Here is a 26,267-nt window from a genome sequence, read left to right as displayed (position 1 = left end):
GCTGCTACCACTGCGTTAGCAGATTGCGTACCCATGGTGGACATCTGTCAGGCTGCAACGTGGGCTTCTTTACACACGTTTGCGAAACACTACTGCCTGGATAGCCAGGTGAGAAGAGAGGGGCATTTTGCCCGTTCTGTCTTGCAGGACTTCCTAGTAAAAAAAAACAAAAAAAAATCTCCTTCAGACCCGCTGCCATGGGTTATAGCTTGGGTATCTATTCTAAGGTAAGAAAGCTGCAGCTAGAAGTCTCTATCAGATGAACAAGTTACTTACCTTCGGTAACGAGGTATCTGGTAGAGACTCTATCTAGCTTCAGATTCCTTACACCCGCCCAAGCCTCCCCGCTCTGGGGAACTTTTTTCTCATGTGGATATGTATATATATGTATATATGCATTTATGTGCACATATGTATATTTTTGATTTTGGCAACTTTTGCCTTTCTTATAGGCATGAAAGTGTTTTTACTCCAAATAGTCAGAGGTTAAATGCATATTGGTTGGTTCTTTCATGACTCTGCGCTTCTGGCGTGGGAAGTTGTGGAAAAGAACTGACGTACGCGCGCCGAGACGGCGTCTATATAGACAACCGTGACGTCATAGACGGCTCCAACGACGCTGGCGACGCACGCGGAGCTGGTTGACGCACGCGGATCCGAACGGCGCCACCCGACGGCGCGCGCGCAGGGTACTGCTCAGAAAAAACTCCGGATTCGAAGCTGATGCCAGGGAATTCTAAGATAAGGAATCTGCAGCTAGATAGAGTCTCTACCAGATACCTCGTTACCGAAGGTAAGTAACTTGTTCTTCTCAAACATTTAAAGTGACGTTCTTTTGTGGATAGCTTTCTTTTATGGCTGGCATGTGCAAATTCCCAATCATATTTGAAGGACAAGGACTAAGAGCTCCAAAATCAGCATAGAGGTATTTGTTTCCTGAATAGTTCACTGTGTTTTGCATCCTTAGGACCTACTGTGAGCCCACTTCATTGTCTATTTAATAATACTGTGTCAGGCTCTGAAATATACCATGATGGTGAAGGAAATTTCACTCACCTATAACAATAGTTCTTCTGCATGGGTAGCTCTTTCAGCCTAAAATCCTCCCCCCCCTCCACCCGCCACCACACACAGATACTGCTTTCTTGAGAAACATAACATAGTCATGTTTTTTTGCATTATATTACCAAAACCCTGGCACCATTTGCAGCCTCCCTGAATTAAAAGGCTCCTGCCTGAAGAAGAGGTTTCTGTGTGACACAAATCTTCCTAATATAATTAAATGGTAGTTAATATCAAATTGTGTACAATTGTGTAAAGAAAGTTAGAAAACATTGGTAACTGGCATTATAGGTATTTCCGTTCTAAAATGTATAAATATTGGCAGGCTATTCATGCTATGCCGGAGAGCTACTAACCGGTAATGAACTTTCCCTTCCATCTTTACTAATTGAATGACTGTGTGACTTGTGAATGATGTGTGGTTATTTAATAATAACCACACATGCATCTTACACTTCAAAATTTACTTATTGCTTTACTTTTCCTCTTCTACAGCAAAATGGAAGGTGCGCTTACTCCACGACAGAAAAGAAGCACCCCCTTGAAGGAGAGGCAGTTATCTAAACCTCTGAGTGAGCGAACCAACAGCTCTGACAGCGAGAGATCCCCTGATCTGGGCCACAGCACACAGGTAAAGATGTAAAATCACACCCAGCAAGTGAAGTTGCTCATATGGATAACACCACTGTTGAAAGTAGGTTTCGGCAACTTGGGGTCTTACAGAGTCACATGCTTGTTTCAGAGTATTTTGTGATGTAAGATTGGGGTACCTTGTTGCTATAAATGCAGTCTAATAAATTGACAAGTCGTGCTTTAGTTCAGATACATGTTTTATGAGGTGCTGGTGATAGAATAAATTTTTTAACTGAATTGTGGCCAGTCACATTTGTGAGGATAATGTTCTGGTCGGACATCCCAAGTAATGTGCATTGAGCATAACCAGTACAATAGTAACTGCACTGATGAACTTGTTCTAACCCTAATCCTCATTCTAGAGATTCTTCAGCTGCCAGTAGACACTATGTTGACTGGAAGATTTATGCCAACTGCGTTCTGATTTCTAATTTATAACGTCTAAATCTGACAGCTGGGTTATGGCCTCCGAGTCACACCTGATTCCTTCACAGAGTTTTCCATTCGTTGAAGCTCTCCTGGACACAGTGCAGTTCAGAGCCTTCCCTTCACCACAGCAATTGTAGTTCGCTCCACCCATGATCCCAATATTTTAGCCTTGTATTGCGATGAGAGCTACTCTGAGGTCTCTTGGTCTCTGCCTCCTTCATCCTCCCTGTCGTCTCCGCCAGGTGCTACATGCAAACTCTACATTGGATTCTGCAGTTAAATTGGGCCCACCATCAAAAGATCTGATTGTCATCCTGATCTTAAAGAAGACTTCTCACAGTCTGCAGTGAAGGCTGATTGATCCCTACTGATTTAGCAGCAGACCCTTCGGTCTTCCTTACCCATTAATGACGGTAGTGATAGACATGTCCATGATGGGCTGTTGAGGTCAGCTGGGTAGGTGGAGTTCAGAAGACTCGGGTCCCCAACAGAAGCCAGGCTCCCCATCAGTGAGTTGGAATTACCAGCATTCATGTTGCTCGGATGGCCTTTGCATCATCTATGAATGGGGGCTGGGGCAGGTTCTCGCAGATAATACCACCGGCATGTGATATTGCAACAAGCAAGGTGGTTTGGCGTCCCGGGGTCTGTGCCAAGAGGCTCTGTCATGCTAGGGCTGGTGGGAGTGCCAGGGAATTTCCTTGATCGCATACCACCTTCCAAGGTCCCTGAATGCCAGAGTGGATGAGCTGAGTGGGTGGCATCTGGCCGATCATAAGTCATGTCTACATCCTGAGATGGCGTCTTTTTGCCAGTGTTGAGAAAGCACAATATCTGATGAAGACTTCTAGCCACAGATTTCTTATCTCAGAATGTTCCTCAGGTGTCAGACTCGATCTGGGAATTTTTTCTGACCAGTCTCCTTATGCGCCAGTATGTTGTTGTTCTGCTGCTCGTGGTGTCATCCGCACCAGAAGTGATGTCCATGCTGCATATTTAGGTGCCACCCTAGCGTAGTGATCCCAGTTCCTTCTTTACCGCGTCATCAGCGTGGTTCCAGATCGACCTCCCCTCGTTATTTTTTACGTTTGACTTTTTGTTGAACACTGTACCAGGGCGCCTTTTTCCAAAACATTTTTGGGCTAATGTCCCCTAAAAACCTACTGGTTTTAAACCTTGTGGGTCCTGTGACAGATCCCTACTTGATCTGCCTTTGGTGCTTGGAGCTGGATCATGACTCCAAGGTCTGCTCAAATTGCATGACCATGCATCCGAAGGAAATCTTTGAATGAGCCATGAAGCTGCAGGCTGATTGATATGCGATTCTGCACTGCTCCTGGTCATGAGGGAGGTCCTAGGGCCGCTTTCAGAGTCGTTTGCACCAATCATCCTTGCTATCCAGGACCATTTTAAGATTAAGTTCCACAAAAAGAAGTCCAAAAAGTTGAAGCATTCTTCGACTTCTCCATGCTGGAGCAAGTCATCGGACGAGGCGCAGGAACACAATGTCTCAAATCAAGGTCCCACTCCCCTATCATCCCTGTGGAGCCTGATGTTAGGTCTACTGTGTGCCTCCCCGAGTTTCCTGGAGCCAGAGCACCCCTCATCTAAGTAAAATAATTTTATGAGGCCATGCACCTCATTTTTGGATGGTCGGATGCCTCTGGAGCACTTTTGGGTCCCAGGGATATAAGAGGGGCCCCTGATTGGACTTTAGCCGCAGGGTTCCCCCTATGTGCCATTTGAATCCTTGGAATCTGTTCCCACATCCTGACCAACCCTGGTCATGACTCCACAACCTCCACCAGGGTTCATCCCAGTGGCGTTGTTCCCAGTGGTGAACCAATCCGATCAATTTAATTCATTAGTCTTTATTTGGTTTTGATAACTATAAAAGCACATACAACAATGCAGCATGTCACTGGTGTTACATACAATATTCTTCTCTCTTGCAGGATTTCCATTGATAGTCATAAGCATTTGAATGGTTCCGCCCACAATCAGGAATCCCGGAGCACTTCTTCATATATCTTCTTAAGTGTAGACGTTTGCCTTTCTTTAGGAAGGCCTGCAGAAACACCTAAAAAGGAACATGATATGCAGCCTAGAAAACAGGTGGTGAAAGACTTTGCATTGTACTTAGAAACGTGTCAGTGTACCCATATAAATGTATAAGTTGAGGTAAATGTTTTTACAGAACATATTAAATCCCTTTCACAAACCCTTTTTTTTGTGAAAGCAAGAGATGAAGGATAGCAGGACAGTGAAGCCTCCTAGGCTGCTATTATATGAGGTTAAACAGTAACTGTGCATTTAAGAACCCAGAGACCACTAATATCCTATCATGCTCAGCAGGCGGCTGTTGCCTCAGTTCTTTTTTTTCCGGTACCTGGTGACAGGATCTTGGCGCATTGAGCTAGGCCTTTTAGGTTTGTTTTTTCTAAAAAAAAAATCACCTGTGGATTTTGGTTTAGACTGATTTACTCAACGTCTTTCATAACTCTCTCACCTTTTAAGGCTTTTTCTGACAGAAAATTGAGGTATTTTTTCATGTATTATGCCTTCTCTGTTGAAAAGTGCCTTGCCTGTGGGAGGCACATGGAAGGTCCAAAAAGAGGGTGCCACCTCAAAAACGCCATCTTTCCCAATCGTAGATTGGGGGGGTTGACATCAAGACCAAGTACGGCACCAACTTGCTCACCATCGAGTGCGGATTTGCGGTCGAAGAAAAGACACAGATAGACATTGAGGCAAGGTGGAACCCATACACCATCAACGCACATTGTCAACGTCTAGGATCATATTGACATCAACGCATCCTGACTATTAAACGCGGAGGAGCGGTTTGACATCAAAACATCAGAGATCATCACCGTCAGGGAGCAGATCGAGGTTGAGCCGTCAAAGCCCATCTCGACATCGAGAACAGAAAAGAAGAGAAAAAGGAGGCATATATGTTCATCACTGGATTCTGAGTACTTGAGGGCCTACTCCCCCATTCGCCGATACTACTACTGAACTCGCCTCCTCCACATCCTCCTTCTCCGCCTCCTCTTCCACCGTCTCCACTGCCTCCACCAACTGCTCCTACCCCTCTAACTCCAACACCAAGACCTAGATCGTGCTCCAGAATGTACCATCGATCTCACCATCACAGGCGTCATTCCTGATGTTCGTCTTCCAGGAGCTTTTGTTATCAAAGCCAGTGATCTCGAACCTGTACAACCTCAAGACATCGGTCCAGACTACTGCTCTACTGGGAAGATACGATGGAGTGCTCTGGGACTCTATCCAACAATTTACGGATGATCTTCCCAGGGACTAATCCCTCATTGGTACCAGTGTTGCCAGCAACCACAAAAACATTGGCCATACCAGCAGCAGCAGTGAAGGCAGTCTAGAGGGTGATCTTCCCAACAGTCCATCCAAGGGGCTAAACCAACAACAGGCACCAAGACTTGAACCTTCCCTTCTCCCTCGTCCATTACCGACTCCGGTGGGGGTAAACAACTCACACTTTCTGGCAAAAAAATCACAAAAGACGCCTGGGTTCTGAATATTGTTCAAGATTCACCAGTCCTCCCCCGGCCATACCACCAAAACCATCCAGCCTTCATTTGCACATGCTTAGGGAAGAAGTCATCATCTTGCTACAGAAGCATGCAGTGGGGATCATCCCCCGCAAACAATAGGGTACAGGCATTTACTCCAGATATTTTCATTTGAAGAAAAAAGAGAACAATTAATTCAGACTCATTCTCGACTAGCGAACCAATGGATTCGACAAGAAAAGTATCAGATGCTGACATTGCATCAGATCTTTCCCCAACTACCCCTGGGACAGTGGCTCTGTTCCGTAGACCTCCAAGCCGCATACTTTTATGTAACCATCACCAAGAAACACAGGAAGTTCTTGCGGTTTGTAGTGGGGCAGGACCACGATCAATACGAGGTCCTTCCATTTTGCCTCAAGTCCGCTCCCAGATCTTTCTTGAAGTGCGTGACAGTAGTTAATGGTCATCTCAGGAGGCACAAAATCTCTGTCAATCCCTATCTAGACAATTGGTTAATCAATGCATCAACTTCACAAGAAACCAGTGGTGTTACAACTGGAAATGCGATGTCCTTCAATGGTTGAATCTTCATATCAACCACAGCAAGTCAATTTCCACTGCTGTTCAGACTTTGCAGTATTTAGGGGCTATCATCGACACCATACAGGCAAGAGTGTGTCCTTCAGAGGAGAGACTTTAATCAAACCGTCAGAAAAGTCACTCTCTAATAAAAGCCTCTTAACCCACCTTGAGGTCAGTGTCTTCCCTTTTTGGCTCCATGGCCTCATGTATCTTCCTCACTTTGAATGCACGCCTTCACATGCGTCCTCTTCAGGAATGTTTTGAGGACCAGTGGGACCAGGCAACAGGCAGCTGGGAAGACAAGATCACTCTCTTCCCTCATGTGAAGCAATCTTTGACATGGTGGTGCTGTCTGACCAACCTCCTTCACGGGATGCCTTTTCACTAGCAGGCTACCTCTCACACTGTAGTGACAGATGCATTCTTACTCTGGTGGGAAGCCCACATGGGTCATCTCTAGATTCAAGGCACATGGTCCTCAAAGGAAATAACATATCACATCAATCTCCTCAAGCTCCAGGCAGTCCACCTAGCACTGAAAGCATTTCACCTTTCATTCAAGACCCAGTCCCTGCTTGTTCAGACTGAAAATACAAACACCATTTTCTTCCTCAACAAGCAGGGGCTACGAGTCTAGACCTTTTATCCTACGAAGCCCAAGTAATTTGGAGATAGCTCATAACCAGAAATCTGCAGATCCCGGCAACTCACCTCCCAGTTGTGCAAAATGAGCAGGCATACGCCTTCAGCAGGGTTTTGCAAGAATAGGTCCTTCATGAGGACATTGTGCAAGACATCTTAGGTATGTGGGGCTCTCCACACATCAACTTGTTCGCTACCACAGAAAAAAAAAATGCCAAATCTTTGCCTCAAGGTACTTCCAACTAGGGACTCTGGGGAATGCCCTATGGATTGACTGGTCAGGCAGATTTCTCTACACCTTTCGACCAATCCCTCTGATCCTGGCAGTCCTCCTCAAGCGGTTGTATTCGAGAGCCAGACTCATCCTAATAGCCCTGGAGTGAATAAGTCAGTGGTGGTTCACAGACCTCCTTTACTGGTCACAGTTACCACATCTCAAGCTGTCATGCCGCACAGACCGGCTAACTAAGTTCAAAGCCCAGATGGTTCACCCCAATCTCTCCTCTCTGAATTTGGCAGCATGGCTCCTGAGCTAGTGCAGTATGGACACTTGAACCTGCCACAGGACTGCATGGACATTCTCAAAGAGGCTAAGCGGCCATCGACTTGTACAGCATATGACTTCAAGTGTAAGAGATTTTGCGTTTAGTGTTCTTCTGAAAATATAGTCCCTACATCTTGCCAGGAAGAAGTCATTATTCCCCGTAGGAAAGTCCCCTCTTTGTGTCATGGTTATCCCCCCCTCATTTTTTGCCTGATGTCAGTGTGCTCAGACTGTTTTCACTGGGATCCTGCTAACCAGGACCCCAGTGATTGTGCTCTCTCCTCCAAATTTAGCTTCTTTGGTACTTCTTTCACCCCACAATTGGCATACTGGTGTACCCCTGTAAAGTCCCTGGTAGGTGGTACCTAGGTACCCAGGGCATTGGTACACCAGGGGTCCCCAATAGGCTGCAGCATGTATTATGCCACCCATGGGAGCCCATGCAAACTGTGTCTGCAGGCCTGTCATTGCAGCCTGCATGAAAAGGTACATGCACCCTTTCATTACTGGTCACTACACCAGGTCACTATAAGTCACCCCTATGGTAGGCCCTTTCAGCCCAAAGGGGCAGGGTGCAGGTCCCTGTGTGTGTGGGCACCCCTGCATGAGAAGAGGTGCCCTTACTAACTCTCGTCCAATTCCCTTGACTTCGTAAGTGTGAGGAAGCCATTTTAGCTATGTACTGGCCACTGGTTACTACCTGTGGTTCAGCTACATAAGAGTAACTCCAAACCTTGGCATATTTGGTATTAACCATGTCAGAATTATACCCCAATACTGACTCTAGTATTGTTGGCATGATTCCATGCACTCTGGGGGTTCCTTGGAAGATCCCTCAGTTCTGCTCCTGCCAGTCTTCCAGGGACTATGGGCAGCCTGTGCTGCATCAGCCCCTCAGACACGATTCTGCCCTCCTGCTGCAGAACAAAGGATTTCCTGTAGGAGAGGGGTGCAACGTCTCCCCACGCCACCGGTTTGCTTTGAAGGGCACCTTTGGTGCCTCCTTGCATAATCCGGTTTGCTACAGGCCATGGACCACTGGTCCCTGCTGTGGTGCAAAACACATAAAGGAAAGGGGAGTGTCCACTTCCCCCGTCCAGCAGTGCCCTGGGGGGTCGTGCCCAGAGCTCCTCCAGGTGACCACTTGGTTCTGCCATCTTGGAAACAAGATAATCATAGGCTCCCAGGAGCCTCTGCGTAGCCAGGTTAGGCAGGTGACGTCAGTATAGTAGCCAGGTTAGGCAGCTGATAGTATAGTGACCAAACACCCTTTTTGGGCTATTTAGTGACTCCCTTTAGGGTGGGATACCAGATTCGTCGTACAAGATTCCATCAGAACTCCTCTGCAACAAACTCTTCTGCTACTGGCCTCTGGAACCACTTCTGGGCAGCACAGGAGCCGAACAAGACTGCAACGCCTGAGAATGGGTTGCTTTAGGGGGCTCCAACTCCTTCTGCTGACTCTCCGGTCTTCTGGGGGTCAGCCCTGACTCCAACTAAGGGTCGAGTCTCAAGGACCTTGCTGGTCCTCTACAGTTCTGCAAAACTTCCAACAGCTCCTCTTGCATGTGCTTGTGGTTGGCGGCCATCCTGGCCACTGACCCATCAGCAATACGGCAACTGTCAAGGGACAGCTCGCAGGCGACTTCAGGGACTGCTCTGCAGTTCCTGGACCCCGCAGCTGGACTTCATCGATCACCGTCGACCCGGATCTTCAGCTACAGAAGGGTGGGCATTGGCCCCTGCCCCACCTGGACACTCATGCATGGACTGAACTCTGTTGCCTTCTTTTGCAAGCCTTCTTCACCCGGAATCCACCCTTGGGTTCCACTCGTCCTGTCCTGTCCTGCTACTGCAATTTCCAACTGCGAAGTCCCTATATTAGCCTAAGGGAAAGCCAGGTAACTTACCTCTCTGCATCCAGCTGCTGGGGAACTTCTAGATTCTTACATTTTGGGGTTCCACTCACTCCCAGCGATCGTCTAACTACACTATACACTCTGGTGGGGGACCTCCGTTCACATTCCATTATTTTAGTATATGGTTTGGCCCCGCTATAGGGCCCTTGCTAATTTACGCTATTCCTAAATACTTACCTGTGTATATTTGTTGTGTGCATACTTCCACAGGGAAGTGTACCTTTGTAGTCTATTTTGGTGTGCCTATAATAAAGTACTTTATTTTTGCAACACTGTGTGGTTCCTTAAATGTGTGATACATGACTGTGTGACTACTGTGGTATTGCACGTGCTTCACATGCCTTCTAGATAAGTCTTGGCTGCTCACTACAGCTACCCCGGTAGAGCACTGCTTTCAAAATCCCAGTAATTGGAGATTTACTTGGAGGGTTAAAAAATATCTTCCCTCTCAACAGGCAAAGCTCCCTGGGAGCTTATCATAGTCCTTTCTTGCCTCATGCAGAAACCTTTTGAACCCATTCATTAGGCAGGCTCTCTCATCTAAAACCCCTTTCCTCAAATCATTCACATCATTCACATCAGCTCAAAGGATTAGCGAATTCCAAGCATTATGCTTTAACGAACCCTTTACTGTCATTTATTCAAACAGGGTAGTTACGAGAACTCACTCAAAATTCCTTCCCACAGTTATTTTGGATTTTGATGTCAATCAACATTTTTTCAGAATCCTTTAACCCTGGCTGAAGGAGCTTTTAATTCCCTAGATACAAGGCAGTCTTGAAGTTTTAGCTAGATAAGACATGCAACATGCGCAGGTCACACCAACTCTCAATTATGACCTGGTCCATACAGGTTTAGTAACTTCAAAGCAATCCATCTCCAGATGGATAGTTTCCTGCATACTTTTAAGTTAACAAAAAGCTAACCAACCCTTCTCAGCTAGACCTAAGGCTCATTCCACTAGGGGCAAAGCAGCTACAGCTGCTTTAATGAGGAATGTTCCTATTGCCCAAATTTGTAACACAGCCATATGGAGATTTTTATGCACATTCATCAAACACTTTTGTTTGGACTCAGATGCTAGAGCAGGTACTCAAGAAGGACAAGGCTTCCTCAGAAATGTATTTGCTTAACTCAGTCCTATACTTTTTTCCTCTATTCTTTCCACAGCTACTGGAAGTGATGGGCTTGCTATTCTATTCAAATTCTTATGACTGTCAATGGAGATCCCACAAGAGAGACAGTAAGTTTTTTACCTGTAATCCTGTTTCTCTCTTGGGGGAATCTCCATTCAAGTCATAAGCCACCCTCCCTCCTCCCCGATGAAAATAGCAGAGGATCTTATGGGACTTAACTATTACTGACGCTTCCCGTCAAAAAGAACTGAGACAACTGCCACCTGCTGAGCATGGATATTGGTAGTCTCTCAGCTCTTAAAGCCGCAGTCACTGTTTTAACCTCGCATAATAATTGCCTATGAGGCTACACTGTCCTACTATCCTTCATCTCTTACCTTTACAAAAAAGGATTTGTGAATGAGATTTAAGCTGTCTTGTAAAAACATTTACCTCAACTTTTACATTTCTGTGGGTACATTGACCCATTTCGTAGTACAATCTAAAGAATTTCACCACTGTAGCCTGTTTCTAGGCTGCATATTATGTGCGTTCATAAGTGTTTCTGCAGGCCTTCTTGAAGAAAGGTGAACATCTACACTTACGAAGATATACGAAAAAGTGCTGTGGGTGGAACTATTCAAATGCATATGACTTCAATGGAGATTCCCCCAGGATAGAAACAGGATTAAGGATAAGAAACTATACCTTCCAAATCTGCATATCAAATAAGTAGAATACCACAATACGATAAAAACCATGACAAAACATTTACAACCTATACTAAAAAACTATAAAAAACATGAAAGGGTCCATAGCTGTGGCTCAAATTGTGCAAAATCCTGTGCTTAAAAACATATACCTAGAGACCAAAAAATAAAAAAAAGGATAGGAAGTGATCAAACAGCCCTATAATGACCCTTTGGCACATGGTGATATCCAAGCATCTCGGTTCTAATAAACTGAAGTTGGTTTAAGTATTTAGCAACAGCACATAAATAGGCTCCCTTGCTACTGTTTGTAGCAACCTTAGCATAGGGAGATGCTGTCTACATTCCAACTGCCTGCAGATCGAAATGATCCAGCTTTACCTGGGCTGGTTATAGCAGGGGTAGAAAAAAAAGAAGTGGGACAAGGTTTCTTCTTCCTGTAGGCAATCTGGCTACCCAGCTCCTTTGTCAGTGTTGGTTTTTCATTTAGAAAAAAAGAATAAAAGAGGCAAAGAGTCAAAACGAAACTTGAGGTCTGGCCTGAGGGGTGGAGATAAAGTCAAGGAAAGGCACAAATTTGGCATGTAGTTTGTGCTCTAAGAAAGCATTAGATAGAGAAACGTGGTTAACTTTACTTGCATCCTGTTCCCACTTCCAACTCCAGTATGCCCCTTTGAGGGATTCTCCAGTAAGATATGGCAATTCTTCAGACCAAAACTCAGCAAGATTAAGGTCTGCTAGCCTGTCCTTCACTGAGCTTACCCATCGAATTTTGTGTGATTTGTCCAGTGTGACAAGTTCCTTAAAGGCTTGGTAGTAATTATGGCGTGCTGAGACATTACTTTAACCTGCACCAATAAAGCAAGGGTGTAAGCTGCGCCTTTTGGGTCAATGGCATAAGGCCTACATATCAAAATATTGGCAATAGGGGAGTACTTTTGGGAAGACTCACTAAAGCTCTAAGAAAGTTGTTCTTTGCCACACTCAATTCGGCCATGGGAGCTAAGCCCCAGATTTCGGCCCCCCCATAGAGCACTGCCTTATGCTTAGTCTCTGTAGATTTTTGATGCAGGCAAGACATGCTTAACTGTAGAAGATCTATAGATTTGTGAGATTGCAGCAGTGCAATGGCTTAATTTCAGAACACTTTATTTAGCCTGCTGAGCCCAGGACATGTTTTCAGTTAAGGATATTCCCAAGTAATTAAATTCAGTGACCCTGTCTAGGGGTTGACCCTCTAGCAGTATAGGGCCTCTGTAAGACGTGTGGGGACTAATGGTCATGAACTTTGTTTTAGATTTATAATCAAACCCCTAGCTTCATAAAAAGCGACAGTTATTGACTAGCGTTTGGAGGCCTGCTGGTGTTTTTGAAATCAGAAGAGTGTCATCTGCAAATAGGAGCAGGGGGATCTTCCTGCCAGCCAATCTAGGGGCATAGCTCTCTCCATCCCTCCAAATAGGTGACTACATCATTTAAGTTTAGCAAAAAGAGTGTAGGTGTGAGGACCCGTCCTTGGCGGACACCCTTATGCATTTCTGTTAAGTCAGTAAGCTCGCCGCCCAGTGCCCCAGCGAACTTGGGCATTAATGTCTTGATGTAGACATATGATGATGTTCAAAGGTTCGGGGGAAACTTTGCTGTCCTTCAGGACCTCCCATAATTTACATCAGTGGAACCAGCTCAAAGGCCGATTTGAGGTCCACGAATACTAGGTAAAGATGGAATTTTTCTAGAATGACTGTCTTCCAGTAAATAATCATAAACCTGAATACTTGGCCTATAGTGCCTATTTGATTTCCGAACCCGCCGATAGTATGAGGGCGCTCCTTGGTCCTCAATCCACTGGTCGAATTGAAACAAGATCTGTCTGCAGAAGACATTTTGCGCAATGTTTGAGGCTGATTGGCCTGTAGGTCGAAGGTGAATCCCTTGGACCCCTTTTGTATACTGGGACAATTTCAGCTACTTTCCAACTGGGTGGAATTTCCATTCCTCACTGTATCAAGTTAGGTAGTTTGTTTAAATAAGGGGCCCAGTTTTCAGTATTGGGCAAAAAAAAAAGTCCTCAGGGACTCCGTCCGGTCTCACAGCTTTCCCAGAGCCTATGGCCTTACTTGCCCTGACAGTCTCGTTTAGGCCAATATGTAATGTAGTACTGGGGGTTTGGGGTACAGACTTTAAAGTGGGCTTGCCGTCAACTCACCCTTTTAGCGAGGAGCTGTACAAATCTGCAAAGTGTTTGAACCAGGTCTCTGAGTTAGTATTGTCTGTGAGGCGTGAAGCAGGGTGCTGTCTCTTGTTTGCTACTGGGTGCCAGAACTGCCAGGTGGCTTTATGTATGGCAGCTGCATGTGTGTCTTTCCAAAGCTGCTTATCCTATTCAAAATGTGCCTTTGATTCGGCCACCTTATACTGTTTCGTACATGTTCTAATGTTGTCAGCAACACCTCTCCTAAGAGCTTCACACAAATTAGATTTAGCTATGTTGCAGTCCGCATTAAACCAGGTTTGGCCTGGGTTGGCAGGCCTGGGCATTTGCCCAAGAAGTTGAATTGATTTTCATGGATCAAAGGTAGCAACAGTCTATCTTGCAGTGGTAGTGTACCATCTAACTCTGCAGTGGTGTCACACAGAGCCCTGGTCATTTTATCCCTAAGCATCAGCTGGGCAACTACTCAAGCCAACCTAGTTCTTCTCGCATTGTTGAAAGGCAAAAGATCTGTTGAAAGAGAGATGGGAATGGCTGTTTGCTGCTCCAAGATATCACTAAAAGAGCAGTGTAGTGTATTGTGGTCACTGTCCAGTCTAGTTAATACCACAATATCAGTAACCTCCCACCAGAGAGAAAGGGCAACTAGTATATAATCAACCCTACTAGAAAACCCTGGGTGGTTAAAATTGTGTGCAGCTGGTTGGTCCGACGGAAGGGCGACCATTACAAGCCCTTAACCCAAAGGAATGGGTGAAAGATACAAGCTGATATGCAGCTCCAGTATAGTGCTTAACTGTGGAGGGGCATTAGTTTGTGGAATGCCTCATACCTTGTCCTCAGCCTTGGAGCGGGATGAGGTGTAGCTGTCTAGGTGTTCATATGTTGTAATAAAATTGCCTGCCATAATTAGGGAGTTGTGTGTTGCAAAGAATCCCTACGAGTGGCAAGGTGTTGCATGGTTTGTGTTTTGCCCCCTCCCCAAACCCCACAATTGTAAATGTTATAAATATAAAATATACGGGATTCCTCCCCTGTAAACACAGTGCCTAGTATGTCATGAAAGGTAATATTGACTGGCTGGATTTTCACGTTTAAAATAGTACCAACCTAAATTAAAAGACCACCCACTGGACGTCCCTTCCCATTATATCGTGCGGGGGAGAAAAAATGTCAAACCCGGAGCTAAAGACTGGGACAAGTGCTCCAGGTTTCCTGAAGGAGGCAGATGTCAAAATGGTCAATAAAATATCCCAATTTGTATGTCAGTCACATTCCAGTATAACAGATTAAGAGGAGTGGACGTTTCACCAGAGGTGACGAGGATGGTGTATAGTGGTCCTGAACGAGGTGCACTGTGCAAAGAGTCCAAGCAATCACCAGAGGTCTCACAGAGGCACAAGTGACATCCCCATTGCTCTCTTTTTGGGTGGTGTGGTCGAGCAGTTAGGCAGATCAGAGGATAGTGCTAAGCAGACACTTATACAGTAAGTGAGACACACACTCATACGACATTTGGGCACTTAACAGTGACTTATGGGACTGTTCTTCAGGACTTAAGGTGAGTATGGGGTAGGTTCCAAGGCCACACCAACAGGTCACCTCGGGAGGCTCTGGAGCATCCGGGTGCACAGGTATGTCTCAACATCGGGTGTCCTATTCACTTCAGTGGGGAACGGTCTGGTCACAAAGTTGCTGCAGGAATGGACTGGAAGGTCAGTTCAGTGGAACCCACAGGGGGGCTTGACCTTTGAGGTCCTCAGGCACATGGGGACACTGTCGGTCCACTCCTCCTTGGGCTGTAGGGCGCAGGTGCAGTGGTGTCTTCTGGCATCGGGTCCGGTGCTGGAATTCCTCATGGCTGCAGGGGGGGCCCGCAAAACAGTCTGCAGGCATAGGCTGGTGGTCCAGTCTGACCAGACCAACAAGGGGGCTCAGGTCTCATGAGGCTGGGAGACGTTGGGACATCCTTGGTCCTCTTCTCCTCAGTCCGGGGAAGACGGGTGAAGCAATGTCTTGAGTTGTCTGGTTTCTGTCCCCTGGTCACTCATAGTTGCAGGGGGTTCTGCGGAAACAGGCTGTAGATGCCATCTCAAAGTCTACAGTGGGTGAGCCCAGGGTGGGCTTTGTCTCTGGAGGGCCATGGGACCACACTAACACTGCTGACCCATATCAGCTCAGGCTAGACAGCTCAGGTGCAGTGGTGATGTGTAGCATAGGGTTTCTAGCAGTCCTGGCCCTCACAGCTCTTGTTTTGCTACCTGCAGATGAAGGGAAGGAGCTCCTCAACTCGAAGGGAGTTCTTTCTGGCGATTTACGAAGAACTGGCAGCTCTCCCAGTTTCTTGGAGGATGCAGCAGCAGAACAGGTCTCTTGCTCCTCGAGGGCTGGGTGCAGCAGGCAAGCTGGCTGGCACAGTTGGTGCCAAGTCAGTCGTGCTTCTCGGTTCTGGGGTTCAGCAGGCTTCTTGTCCACTTCTTCTTTTGTGTCCAGCGAAGATCTGAAGTCCTGTTATCAGGAAGTCCCATAAATACTCAATTTAGGGGGTAGTAAGGGGAGTGAAGAGTAGTAACCAATGGGCTACTTACCCTTGGGGTCATGACACCCCCTAGATGACCACTTCTTATGAGGAGTAGGCATCATCCTGTCCAAAGTTCCTAAATTCCAATACACACAAGATGGAGGAATTTCCTATGTCGTGTCCACTTCAGTCTGGTCATCCTAGGGGTTTTCTAGGCCAAGAAATGAGACACACCTCCTGCATATTTAATTTTCCCACCTGTCCAGCTGCTAGATGAGGACTGGGGCAGTGGGATGGCATCTTCTGCTGAGGAAGTCCAGATTTGCATGCCAAAGGCAGTGTGGTTCTTTGTAGCTCCCTTCCTTGGAAATCGGATCATCCTGTGCGTAGGGGTTTTCCACATCCCAGCCTGGACATGCTTTTGTTTCTGACCCCTGAGAGTGAAGGCTCTCACCCTGGGGGTCAGATTCTCGTCTGTTGGCGGTCAGTAAGTTTTCACGGGGCACCTCTAAGGTGCCTTCTGGGTGCATGTATTAATAAATCCATCACTAGAATCAGTGAGTGTTTATTAATATGAGATGTTTGATACCAAGCATCCCTAGTTTCAGTGAAGCTGTGATGTAGCTGGGGAAATCGTATTGACCAGTGTCCAGCACATGTATTTGAAATAGCTTTACTGCACACTTTGTCTAAGAATCGTCAAAGGCATGGCAGGGACATATCTGCTTTTGCAGATATGCCCACACATGTAATATAATGCACCCTGCCTTATGACTGCTTGGGGTGACGTACAAATGTCACTGGCAGTGTTTTTAGTGCCATGGCGTGTTTTCACATTTTTGGGAGCACCTTGTCACGCAGCCTGCAATGGCAGTCTGCATAAGGTTGGTGCTGGGCCACTTTGAGTGGCACAAGTTGTGCTGCAGCTCTTAGGGGCCCTCATCAGTACCCATGCCCTTGGTACCAGTGGTACCATTTACTAGGGTCTTATAGAGGTGCTAAAGGGCATGCCCACTTTGGGATCAAGTGACCAAGTGTCTTGTTTTGGGGTAGGAACACTGGCACTGGGTTTCTGGTTAGTACGAACCCAGTGCACTTCAGACAAAGTTGGAGAGAGAGAGTGGAAAAAATAAAAATAAAAACAGCAGCCTGCACCTAGTTCCCTACAGTAGGGAAGGGGCGGGGGAGGGGAGGGGAGTCTCTTCAGCAGTATTATAATCCTGACTTCCCAAGTTGGAAGCTAAGTGGCCTATCTCACTAGTAGGAGGTAGGTAATTTCTGCTCTATTAGTGACCCCGCAAGTAGGATGTTCCCCAGTCAGTCCACCATCAAAGTTTCTGTGAGAGATGCAGATCGATGAGTAGTTTGTGGGAAACAAGTGAGAGGTGGATTCAGTTTGAAGGGAATAGCAGTGCTCAAAGAGGGATTCTTTTGTAGCACCATCCCAATTAGTCCTTCAACCAAGAAAAATACTATCATAATTCCTCACTCTGATACAGAGCCAGTCCAGTGTTGCTCAATGCTGGTTCTGGCACAGACGGGACTCGGGCAGTCTGAGACAGAGCCTCATTTCCCAAAAAATCCCTGTGAGGATTATGAATGGAGGGGAACTAAGGATCCATATAGTTACTCCAACCCCCTAGAAGAGACCTTGACCAAGGGTAACTGGTATGAGGAAGCGGTTGATACCAGTGGTCTGGATACCTCACCAGGCACTTGCCTCCTCTCTCCTCCTCTTTTTCAATGGTGGCGCATAGAGCAGCAGAGAACCTGGACCTTATGCTCCCTACAGTGTAAGTCAAGACAGAGGTGCTTCAACCAGGGCTATTCTCAGAGCCCCTGTCCACTTTAATAAAGCCCTCACTCATGTCCTGCTCCAGGTCTGGGCCAAGCATTGCCGTTAGACACTCCTGTGCACAGGACCACTGGGCATCATCCCTGCTCCCACGGACCCAGCCTTTCTCACCCAGTACCCGACTCCTGACAGCCTGGGGGTCCAGGCCTCTACTTCCAAAATTAACATTCCCTAACTCACCATGGTTTAGGGAATACAACAGGGTGGGCAGCTTTGGGAAGATGATTTTTTCTTTTACCACTTTTAAGCTGCAATCAGTGAGCACCGCATGCCTATTGGACCGATACTCTCATCCGGTATGGGATTCATTTGAGAAAGGGCTGCCTACGGTCTCAGAGGAGGCCCAAGCCATACTCTCCCAAGCAATTGCTGATTGTAGAGATGCAGCCAAATTCACCGTCCGCTGTGGACTAGATAAGACTGATTTGCTAGGTAGTTTTGGGGGTTATCCAGGCATCCGTTATCTACATGCTGTTTGATGGCACTCACCTTTTTGGAGATAAGGTGAATTTGATGCTTGAGTATTTTAAAGATAGCAGGGCTGTCAGAAATGGGGTCTCTGGATGGGAGTCAGTTTGCACTCTGTCCAAGCAGGGATTCTCACTCTAGTCAGGGCAGTGGAGATACACACTTAAGATAAACCGTGCTCACCCCCTTGGTAGCTTGGCATAAGCAGTCAGGCTTATCTCAAAGGCAACACATAAAGTATTCGTACCAAAATGCACAGTAATACAGTGAAAACACTACAAAATGGACACCACACTAGTTTAGGAAAATAGGCAATATTTATCTAAATCAAACAAGACCAAAACAACAAAAATCCAACATACACAAGTCAAGATATGAATTTTCAAAGTAATAAGAGTCCTAATCCCTGGAAAACAATGGAAATGTTGTTTTTACGCAAAGTACCTGGTTTGCGTAAAAAATAAAGCAGCACATCTGAGCGTGCATTGGAAAAGTCAGCGAGGCATCGATTCCTTACTCGCAAGTGAGCCATGCGTTTTTTCTTCTCCGGTTGAGCAGACGATGTGTCATTTTTCTCCCCTGTAAGAGAGTGATGCGTCGATTTCCAGACATGTCACATCGGATCCACGCAGGTTCATGATGACTTTGATGCCCAGCGACGATGCGTAAGAAATCCTGGTTGCATGGTGATGGAAAACCTTGATGCATGCGGTTTGTGCCGTTTTCATTAGCCGCAAGTGGGTGTTGCGTAGTTTCTCCAGCTGCGATGCAGGTGATGTGTTGAAATCAGCCGTGAGGCGGGTGGCGCATCGGTTTCACAGCCACGATACAGGTGGTGTGTCGAAATTTTCCCTACACGGCTCCCTCTTCCGTCCTTTTTGTAGCAGCTTCACCTTTCAGGGGCCCAAGAACTGGATAGGGTACCACTTGGCAGGGCAGGAGTCTCAGCAGAGAACCCAGGTGCTGGCAGGGGAAGTCTTTAATGGCCCTGAGACTTAAAAACAGGAAGCAAGTTCAGTCCAAGCCCTTGGAGAGTCTTCACATGCAGGAATATACAACAAAGTCCATTCCTTGTCCCCTTCCTCAGGCAGAAGCAGCAACTGCAGGATAGCCCAACAAAGCACAGTCACAGGCAGGGGTGGCACTTCTTCTCAGCTCTTCTCCTTGGTAGAGGTTCCTTTTGGTTCCAGAAGAAAATCTAAAAGTCTGGGGTTTTGGGTCCACTGCTTATGCCGCTTTCCGACTTTGAATTTGGAAAACTTCAAAAGAAAGTCTTTGTTGTTCATAAGATCCTGCCTTGCCCAGGCCTAGCTCCAGACTCACAGCAGGGGGTTGGAGACTGCATTTTGTGAGGGCAGGCACAGCCCATTTAGGTGCAAGTGTCCACTCCTCCATCCACTTTAGTCCAGATGTTTCATCAGGATATGCAGGCTACACCCCAGCTCCCTTTGTGTCACTTTCTATAGGAGATTTACAAACAGTCAAACTGTCAGTGCGACCCAACAGGAAATACAGAAGCAGGCAGAGTCACAGAATGGTTTAAGCAGGAAAATGCCCATTTTCTAAAAGTGACATTTTCAACCTGACAATTTAAAAATCAACTTTACCAAAAGATGTAATTTTTAAATTGTTAGTTCAGAGTCACCAGATTGCATATTTCTATCTGCTCCCAAAGGGAAACTGCACTTAAATATATTTAAAGGCAGCCCCCATGTTAACCTGTGAGAGAGATAGGCGTTGCAACAGTGAAAACTGAATTTGGCAGCACTTCACTGTTGGGACATGTAAAACACATTAGTACCTGTCCCACCTTTAACGTACATTGCACCCTGCCAATGGGGCTACCTGGGGCCTACCTTAGGGGTGCCTTATGTGTATAAAAAGGGAATGTTTGGGCCTTGCAAGTGGGTAGACTTGCCCAGTCGAATTGGCAGTTTAAAACTGCACACACAGACACTGCAGTGGCAGGTCTGAGGCATGTTTACAGGGCTACTCATGTGAGTGGCAAATCAGTGTTGCAGCTCCACTACTAGCATTTGATTTACAGGCCTTAGGCACCTCTAGTGCACTTTATTAGGGACTTACTAGTAAATCAAATATGACAATCATGGAAAAGCCTATTACACATACAATTTACACAGGGAGCACTTGCACTTTAGCACTGATCAGCAGTGGTGAAGTGCCCAGAGTACCAAAAACATTAAAAACAGAGTCCCGCACCCAGTCAAAACATGGGAAGCAGAGGCAAAAAGACAGGGGAGACCACACCAAGGATGCCAGGTGTAACATGTGTCTCCCCTCCCCACCCCAGCTGAAAGTGAGGAGAATTACCCAATCTTGTGGGAGTTCTCATCACTAAGGTGGAAGAATCCGGAGAGACCATCCGCATTGGCGTGTTCTTTTCCAGGGCAGTGTTCCACCGTAAAGTCCATTCCCTGTAGGGAGCTAGACCACCTCAACAGTTTTGGGTTCCCCCCTCTCATCTGCATTAACTATCTGAGGGGCCTGTGGTCTGTCTGAACCCGGAAGTGAGTCCTGAATAATTGGGGTCTCCGCTTCTTCAGCGCCCAGACCACAGCAAAAGCTTCACGCTCAATTGCACTCCACCTACGTTCCCGGGAAAGTAACCTCCTACTAATGAAGGCTACACGCTGGTCTAGGCCCTCTTCATTTAGCTGTCACAACACTGCTCCTACATTATGCTCTGAAGCATCAGTCTGCATGACAAATTCTTGAGAGAAGTAAGGTGTCTTCAGCACAGGCGCTGTGCACATGGCTGCCTTCAGGGCATCATAAGCTGTCTCGCAAGACTCAGTTCAGATCACTTTCTTTAGTTGCTTCTTGGAAGTTAACTCTGTTAAGGGAGCAACAATGGTGCCATACCCCTTAACAAACCTCCTATAGTAACCGGTGAGACCTAAAAAGGCTCTCAGCTCAGTCCGGGTTTTGGGGGGCTCTCTCACCAGAATGGTATCAATCAAGCTGTAGGGGTGCCACCTGGCCACGCCCCACCTGGTGTCCCAAGTACACCACAGAAACCTGCCCTATTTGGCAGTTACTTGCCTTAATAGTGAGGCCTGCCTTCTGCAGGACCTCTGACACTTTGCAGAGGTGCTGCACGTGTTCCTCCCAAGTGGAGCTGAACACTGCAATGTCATCGAGGTAGGCTGCACTGAAATCGTCCAGTCCAGCCAACACCTGGTTAACCGGCCTTTGAAAGGTGGTTGGGGAATTTTTCATCGCAAAGGGTATCACCCTAAACTAGTAGTGCTCATCTGGGGTAGAAAATGCCGAACTCTCCTTGGTCCCCTCAGTCAGAGCAGCCTTCCAATGTCCAAACATTTAGTCAAATGTGCTGAGATATTTGGCAGTCCCTAACCGATGAATGAGCTCATCAGCTCGGATGATTGGGTGCGCCTCAGTCTTAGCAACCGCCGTAATCTACATAGAATCTGAGTTCTGGAGTGGCACCAGAAGCTGCAACGTTTGGGACCAAGAACCCAGGACTGGCCCAAGGGCTACTGGAGAACTCAATAACCACAAAAGCTAACATTTTGGAGACCTCATCCTTAATGTTGGCCCTAACCCTGTCAGTCACCCTGTAAACTTTGTTTCACAGGTGGACTTTCCCCTTTGTCCACATCATGTGTGCACAAGTGAGTGATCCCTAGGATCAAGGAAAACAATGAGGCAAACTGTCCCAACACCTGATAACAGTCCCTCTGTTGCTCTAGGGTCAGTGAGGTTGATAGGTTCACACCCTTCACAGACCCATTTTTCTCCTTAGCAGACAGGAGGTCAGGAAGAGGCTTACTCTCTTCCTCCACCCCATCATCTGTGCTAGGAGCATTGTCACCTCTGTCCTCTCAAAGTGAGGCTTGAGGTGGTTCACATGTAGGACCCTCAAAGGGTTCCTATGAGTCCGCAAGTTCACCAGGTAGGTGACATCACTGTTGTGCTCCACCACATCAAAAGGCCTAGTCCATTTATCCTGGAGACCCCGAAGCTCCATTGAGCCATCACCCACATTTTCTGGCCAGGCTGAAACTTAACCAGAGTGGCATTCTGGTCTTTCCAGCGTTTCATGTGCCCCTGGCTTGCTTCCAGGTTCTCCTGAGCGAGCTTCCTGAAGTGTGCTATCTGGTTTCTAAAAGCCAGCATGTAACTGAATACATCCTGGGGGGCCAAGATCCTTTTGTGGCACCTCCCTGTAGGCGAAGAGAAGGCATGGCAAGAGGATATCCCACTTATGCCTCAGGGGCTCTGAGAGGTCTATGATCATGCACTTCAAGGTGCAGTTCCATCTCTCAATCAGAATGTTTCCTTGGGGATGGTAAGGAGTGGTAAACCTGTAGGTTACCCCACACTCCTTCCACAGAGACTATATGTATGTAGATATGAAGTTGGCACCCGTATCAAATACCACCTCCTTGGGGAACCCGATGCGGTTAAAACCCCCCATCAATACACATCCCACCACAAGGGCAATGATTGATCTTAAAGGAATGGCTTCTGGGTACCTGGTAGCATGGTCCTCCAAGACCAGGATAAACCTGTTGCCCGTGGCTGTCTTGGGGTCCGGAGGCCCCCACAATGTCAATACCAACCCTTTCAAAGGGGGTGCTGACTACAGGAAAAGTTTGGAGGGGAGCCTTACATTTCCCTCACTCTTGCCACTTGCCTGAAAAGTTTGTCAAGACCTACAGTATGCATCTGAGTGCCTGCGCATTTGGGGCCAGTAAAAGTGGGTGACAAACCTCTCTAAGGTCTTGTCCTGCTCCAAATGTCCAGCTAAAGGCACATCATGAGCCAAACCCAGTAGAAAGGCTCTAAAGCACTGGGGTACCACCAGCACACGGGCAGCCCCAGGCTCAGCAACCTTGGGCTTGCTATATAGGTGGCCATCCTCCCAATAAATCAGATGTGAACCAGACTCCTTGCCAGACGCCTGGTCTGCAACCTGCTGCCGCAAACCCTCTAGAGTAGGGCATGTCTTCTGTGCCTCACAGATTGCTTCCCTGGTGGTACTAGCTTCCTGCTGCCATTGAGTCTGCTCAGGGGCCTCCCCCAGTTCAGCCACCTGTTCCCCTCCTCTGGGACCATGGAAACGTCTGGAGCGGGTTTCCCGTGCCCCTTGCCCTTCCTACTGCTAGCAGACACCTGGGCACTCTTTCAGACTCCAGGGTCTCCTGATCATCCTGACCGTTTGCCATTGACCAGGTGGACATCCACACCCACCTAGGCAGACCCAACATCTTCAAGTGAGACCTGTGAGCCACTTCCTTCCAAGGGGAACCCTCCAGGTCATTGCCAAGCAGACAATCTACAGGCATGGTTGGACTCACAGCTACGCTCACAGCACCTGCCCCCCCCCACCCCCCCCCCCCCCCAATTTAAAGGGAACCTGTGTCACTGTGCACATGTGCTCTCAGTTGTCTACTGCAACTACTGGTTGAAGTGCATGGCGAACTACCTGCTCCTCAGACACCAGGATACTTCTCACAGCAGCCACACTGTCCATTGATGGTCACCCACTGCCTTTACTTTTTAGTGTTCTCAGGCATAAGGGTTCTCTGGACCATCTCACTGTCCCCTAGTGAAACAAGGGTCATCTCAGCAGGCTCCCACCAACCTGGAACCAACTCCTCCCCAAGCACTACACTGGCCAAACCCTGTGACTGAGCACCAGTGGGTGCGGTGTCAGTTGGGGCATTTGGAATCCCCTCTCACATGACCCACCTGGTCACATGCATAACACTTGCGGGGACCTTTCTTTGCAGGTTTCCCTGTTGTGACCCATACCCCTGACTTCTTCTGATGTAGACAAGGCCCACCCTTGGCTGAGTCTCCCCATACCTATTCTGGACCCTAGGGTCTTCCCATCGGTCCGCTTCCTGAGCAAGCTTTATGGGATCAGTCAGCTTGCTGTCAATTAGGTGCTGGCGCAGCTCTGGAAAGCAAAGACTATACAAATGCTCCCAAACAATCAAATTGTAAAGTCCCTCATAAGTTCTTACCTTACTGCCCTTCACCATCCAGTGACCTGCAAAAAGAGTCAACACATTCTAGCTAGGTTTGGGATTCTTTCTTTTTGTAGGACCTAAACTTGTCCTTGTACTGCTCAAGGGTGAGACCATATCTTGTGAGTAGGGCATCCTTCAAAATGAAGTAGGAGACTCACTGAGGATCCCCTAATGTTGTCAGAGTGTCCCTCCCCTCTACCTCAAAGTGCTTCTACAGACCTGCCCCCTAATGTGCTTAAGTGACCATGTTCATGTGGAGAGCAGACTCATACCCTTTGAACCACAGATAGTTGTCATCCTCCCTCTTGTAATCCTTCACTATATCTTTAGGAATGTGTACCCTCCTCTCAGGCTGCACTGAGGTACTGCTGGCACCATCTCTACTAGACTGGCTCCTCTGATCCAGCTCCCTTAAAGTACGTTCATGAGCCAAGAGCATTTTTTTCTCTTCAATGTGCAGCCTTCTCTTTTCCATCTCCCTCTCCATCTTAAGCTTCTCTAACTCAAACAGGTGCACTGTCTCTGTCTGTCTGTCCTGCAACTCCTCAGGAGTCAGGCCCTTAGGGTTGTAAGGCCCGCTAGAGGGGTGTCTTGCCTATGCCACAGGCAGTGTATTGTGGGCATGGCACCCTGAGAGGGATGCCATGTCGACTTTCCCTTTTTCTCCCCATCAACACACACAGTCTGCAATGGCAGTGTGCATGTGTTAAGTGAGGGGTCCCTTAGGGTGGCACAATACATGCTGCAGCCCTTAGGGACCCTCCTTGGTCACAGGGACTTTGGTAGCACTGGTACCTTTTAAAAGGGACTTATTTCTGTGCCAGAGGTGTGTCAATTGTGGAAGCAATGGTACATTTTTAGGGAAAGAACACTGATGTTGGGGCCTGGTTAGCAGGATCCCAGCACACACTGTCAAGTCATCATCAATAACAGGCAAAAAGTGTGTGTGTGTGGGGGGGTAACTGGAACAAGTGCCAGTTTCCTACAGTACTTCATCCCATTCTAGATCTGCGCCCTCTCATCTACTTTCTGAAAAGGGAAAAGTTCAACATGCTCACTCTTGCTCAGGCCATGTCTGCCCTAAATCCCAGAGAGTGGATGGTAGTGTTGAACCTGCAATATGCAAAGTGATGGCGGTGGTTGGTGGCCGTCTGTGGAGATCAGGAGGTCCAGTCTTCTTCTATCTTGACAACTGGCTGATGAAGACAGGCTTGTCCCAGGCAACCATCTCCCACCTCCAGACTATGGCTGATATTCTGCATTTGCTAGAGGTCTCCATCATTGTGCCGAAGTTGCACCTAACTTCCTCTCAGATGTTCCCTTTCATTGGAGCCAGTCTGAACGCAGGGGAGTTCCATGCATTTCCTCCAAAGCACTGAGATGGGGAGAGTCAGGCTATGATACCATTGTTTCAGCCTTTATCCTGGATTTCTGTGTGACTAACTCAACGGCTGCAGGGCCTCATGGCCTCCTGCATTCTGCTGTAGAGCATGCCAGTTGGCATATGTGGGTTCTGCAGTGGGATCTTAAGGCCCTTTGGATTCACCATCAGAGTAATCGCTTCGATGTGGTCCATCTATATCGGAGTGAACTGCAAAAGAATTGCATTTGTGGCTTACGAACCTTGATTTTATCAGCAGCTGACCCCTTTCCCACCCAGAACACGCAGTGATCACAGATGCAGCTCTCCTGGTTTGAGGAGGCATTCTGGGATAGGTGGAAATGAGGACTGTGTGTCTCCAACAGAGTCTTCGCTCCACATCAACATATTTGAGTTGAAACAGCTGCTTCACCTGGAGTTTGTCCAAGGCCTCTTCGGAGATTGGGGAGAACCTTGCTTAGATGTATTTGCCACTGCAGAGAACATGCAATGTCAGTACTTCCGCGCACTGGAGTTTCCAAGGCAGCTCTTGCTCAGAGCCATATTTTGTCTTGAGTGGAGGTCAGGACCCTTGTACCTCTTCCTGCTGATACCATTCATTCCTAGAGTTCTCAAGA

General features: G+C 47.3%; 1 protein-coding gene across 3 annotated transcripts in view; it reads left to right on the top strand.

Moving 5' to 3' along the window:
* Positions 1 to 26,267, top strand: part of PACS1 (phosphofurin acidic cluster sorting protein 1) — a 1,571,500-nt gene that overhangs the window by 873,039 nt on the left and 672,194 nt on the right. For all 3 annotated transcript variants that reach the window (XM_069207928.1, XM_069207930.1, XM_069207929.1), the window contains one exon: positions 1,558 to 1,693. In XM_069207928.1, coding sequence (XP_069064029.1) covers positions 1,558 to 1,693 — 136 coding nt within the window. The remainder of the gene's footprint in view (positions 1 to 1,557; positions 1,694 to 26,267) is intronic.

Source organism: Pleurodeles waltl, chromosome 9, assembly GCF_031143425.1.
Source record: "Pleurodeles waltl isolate 20211129_DDA chromosome 9, aPleWal1.hap1.20221129, whole genome shotgun sequence".
NCBI classification, from domain to species: Eukaryota; Metazoa; Chordata; class Amphibia; order Caudata; family Salamandridae; genus Pleurodeles; species Pleurodeles waltl.
This window is presented reverse-complemented; position numbering and strand designations above follow the sequence as displayed.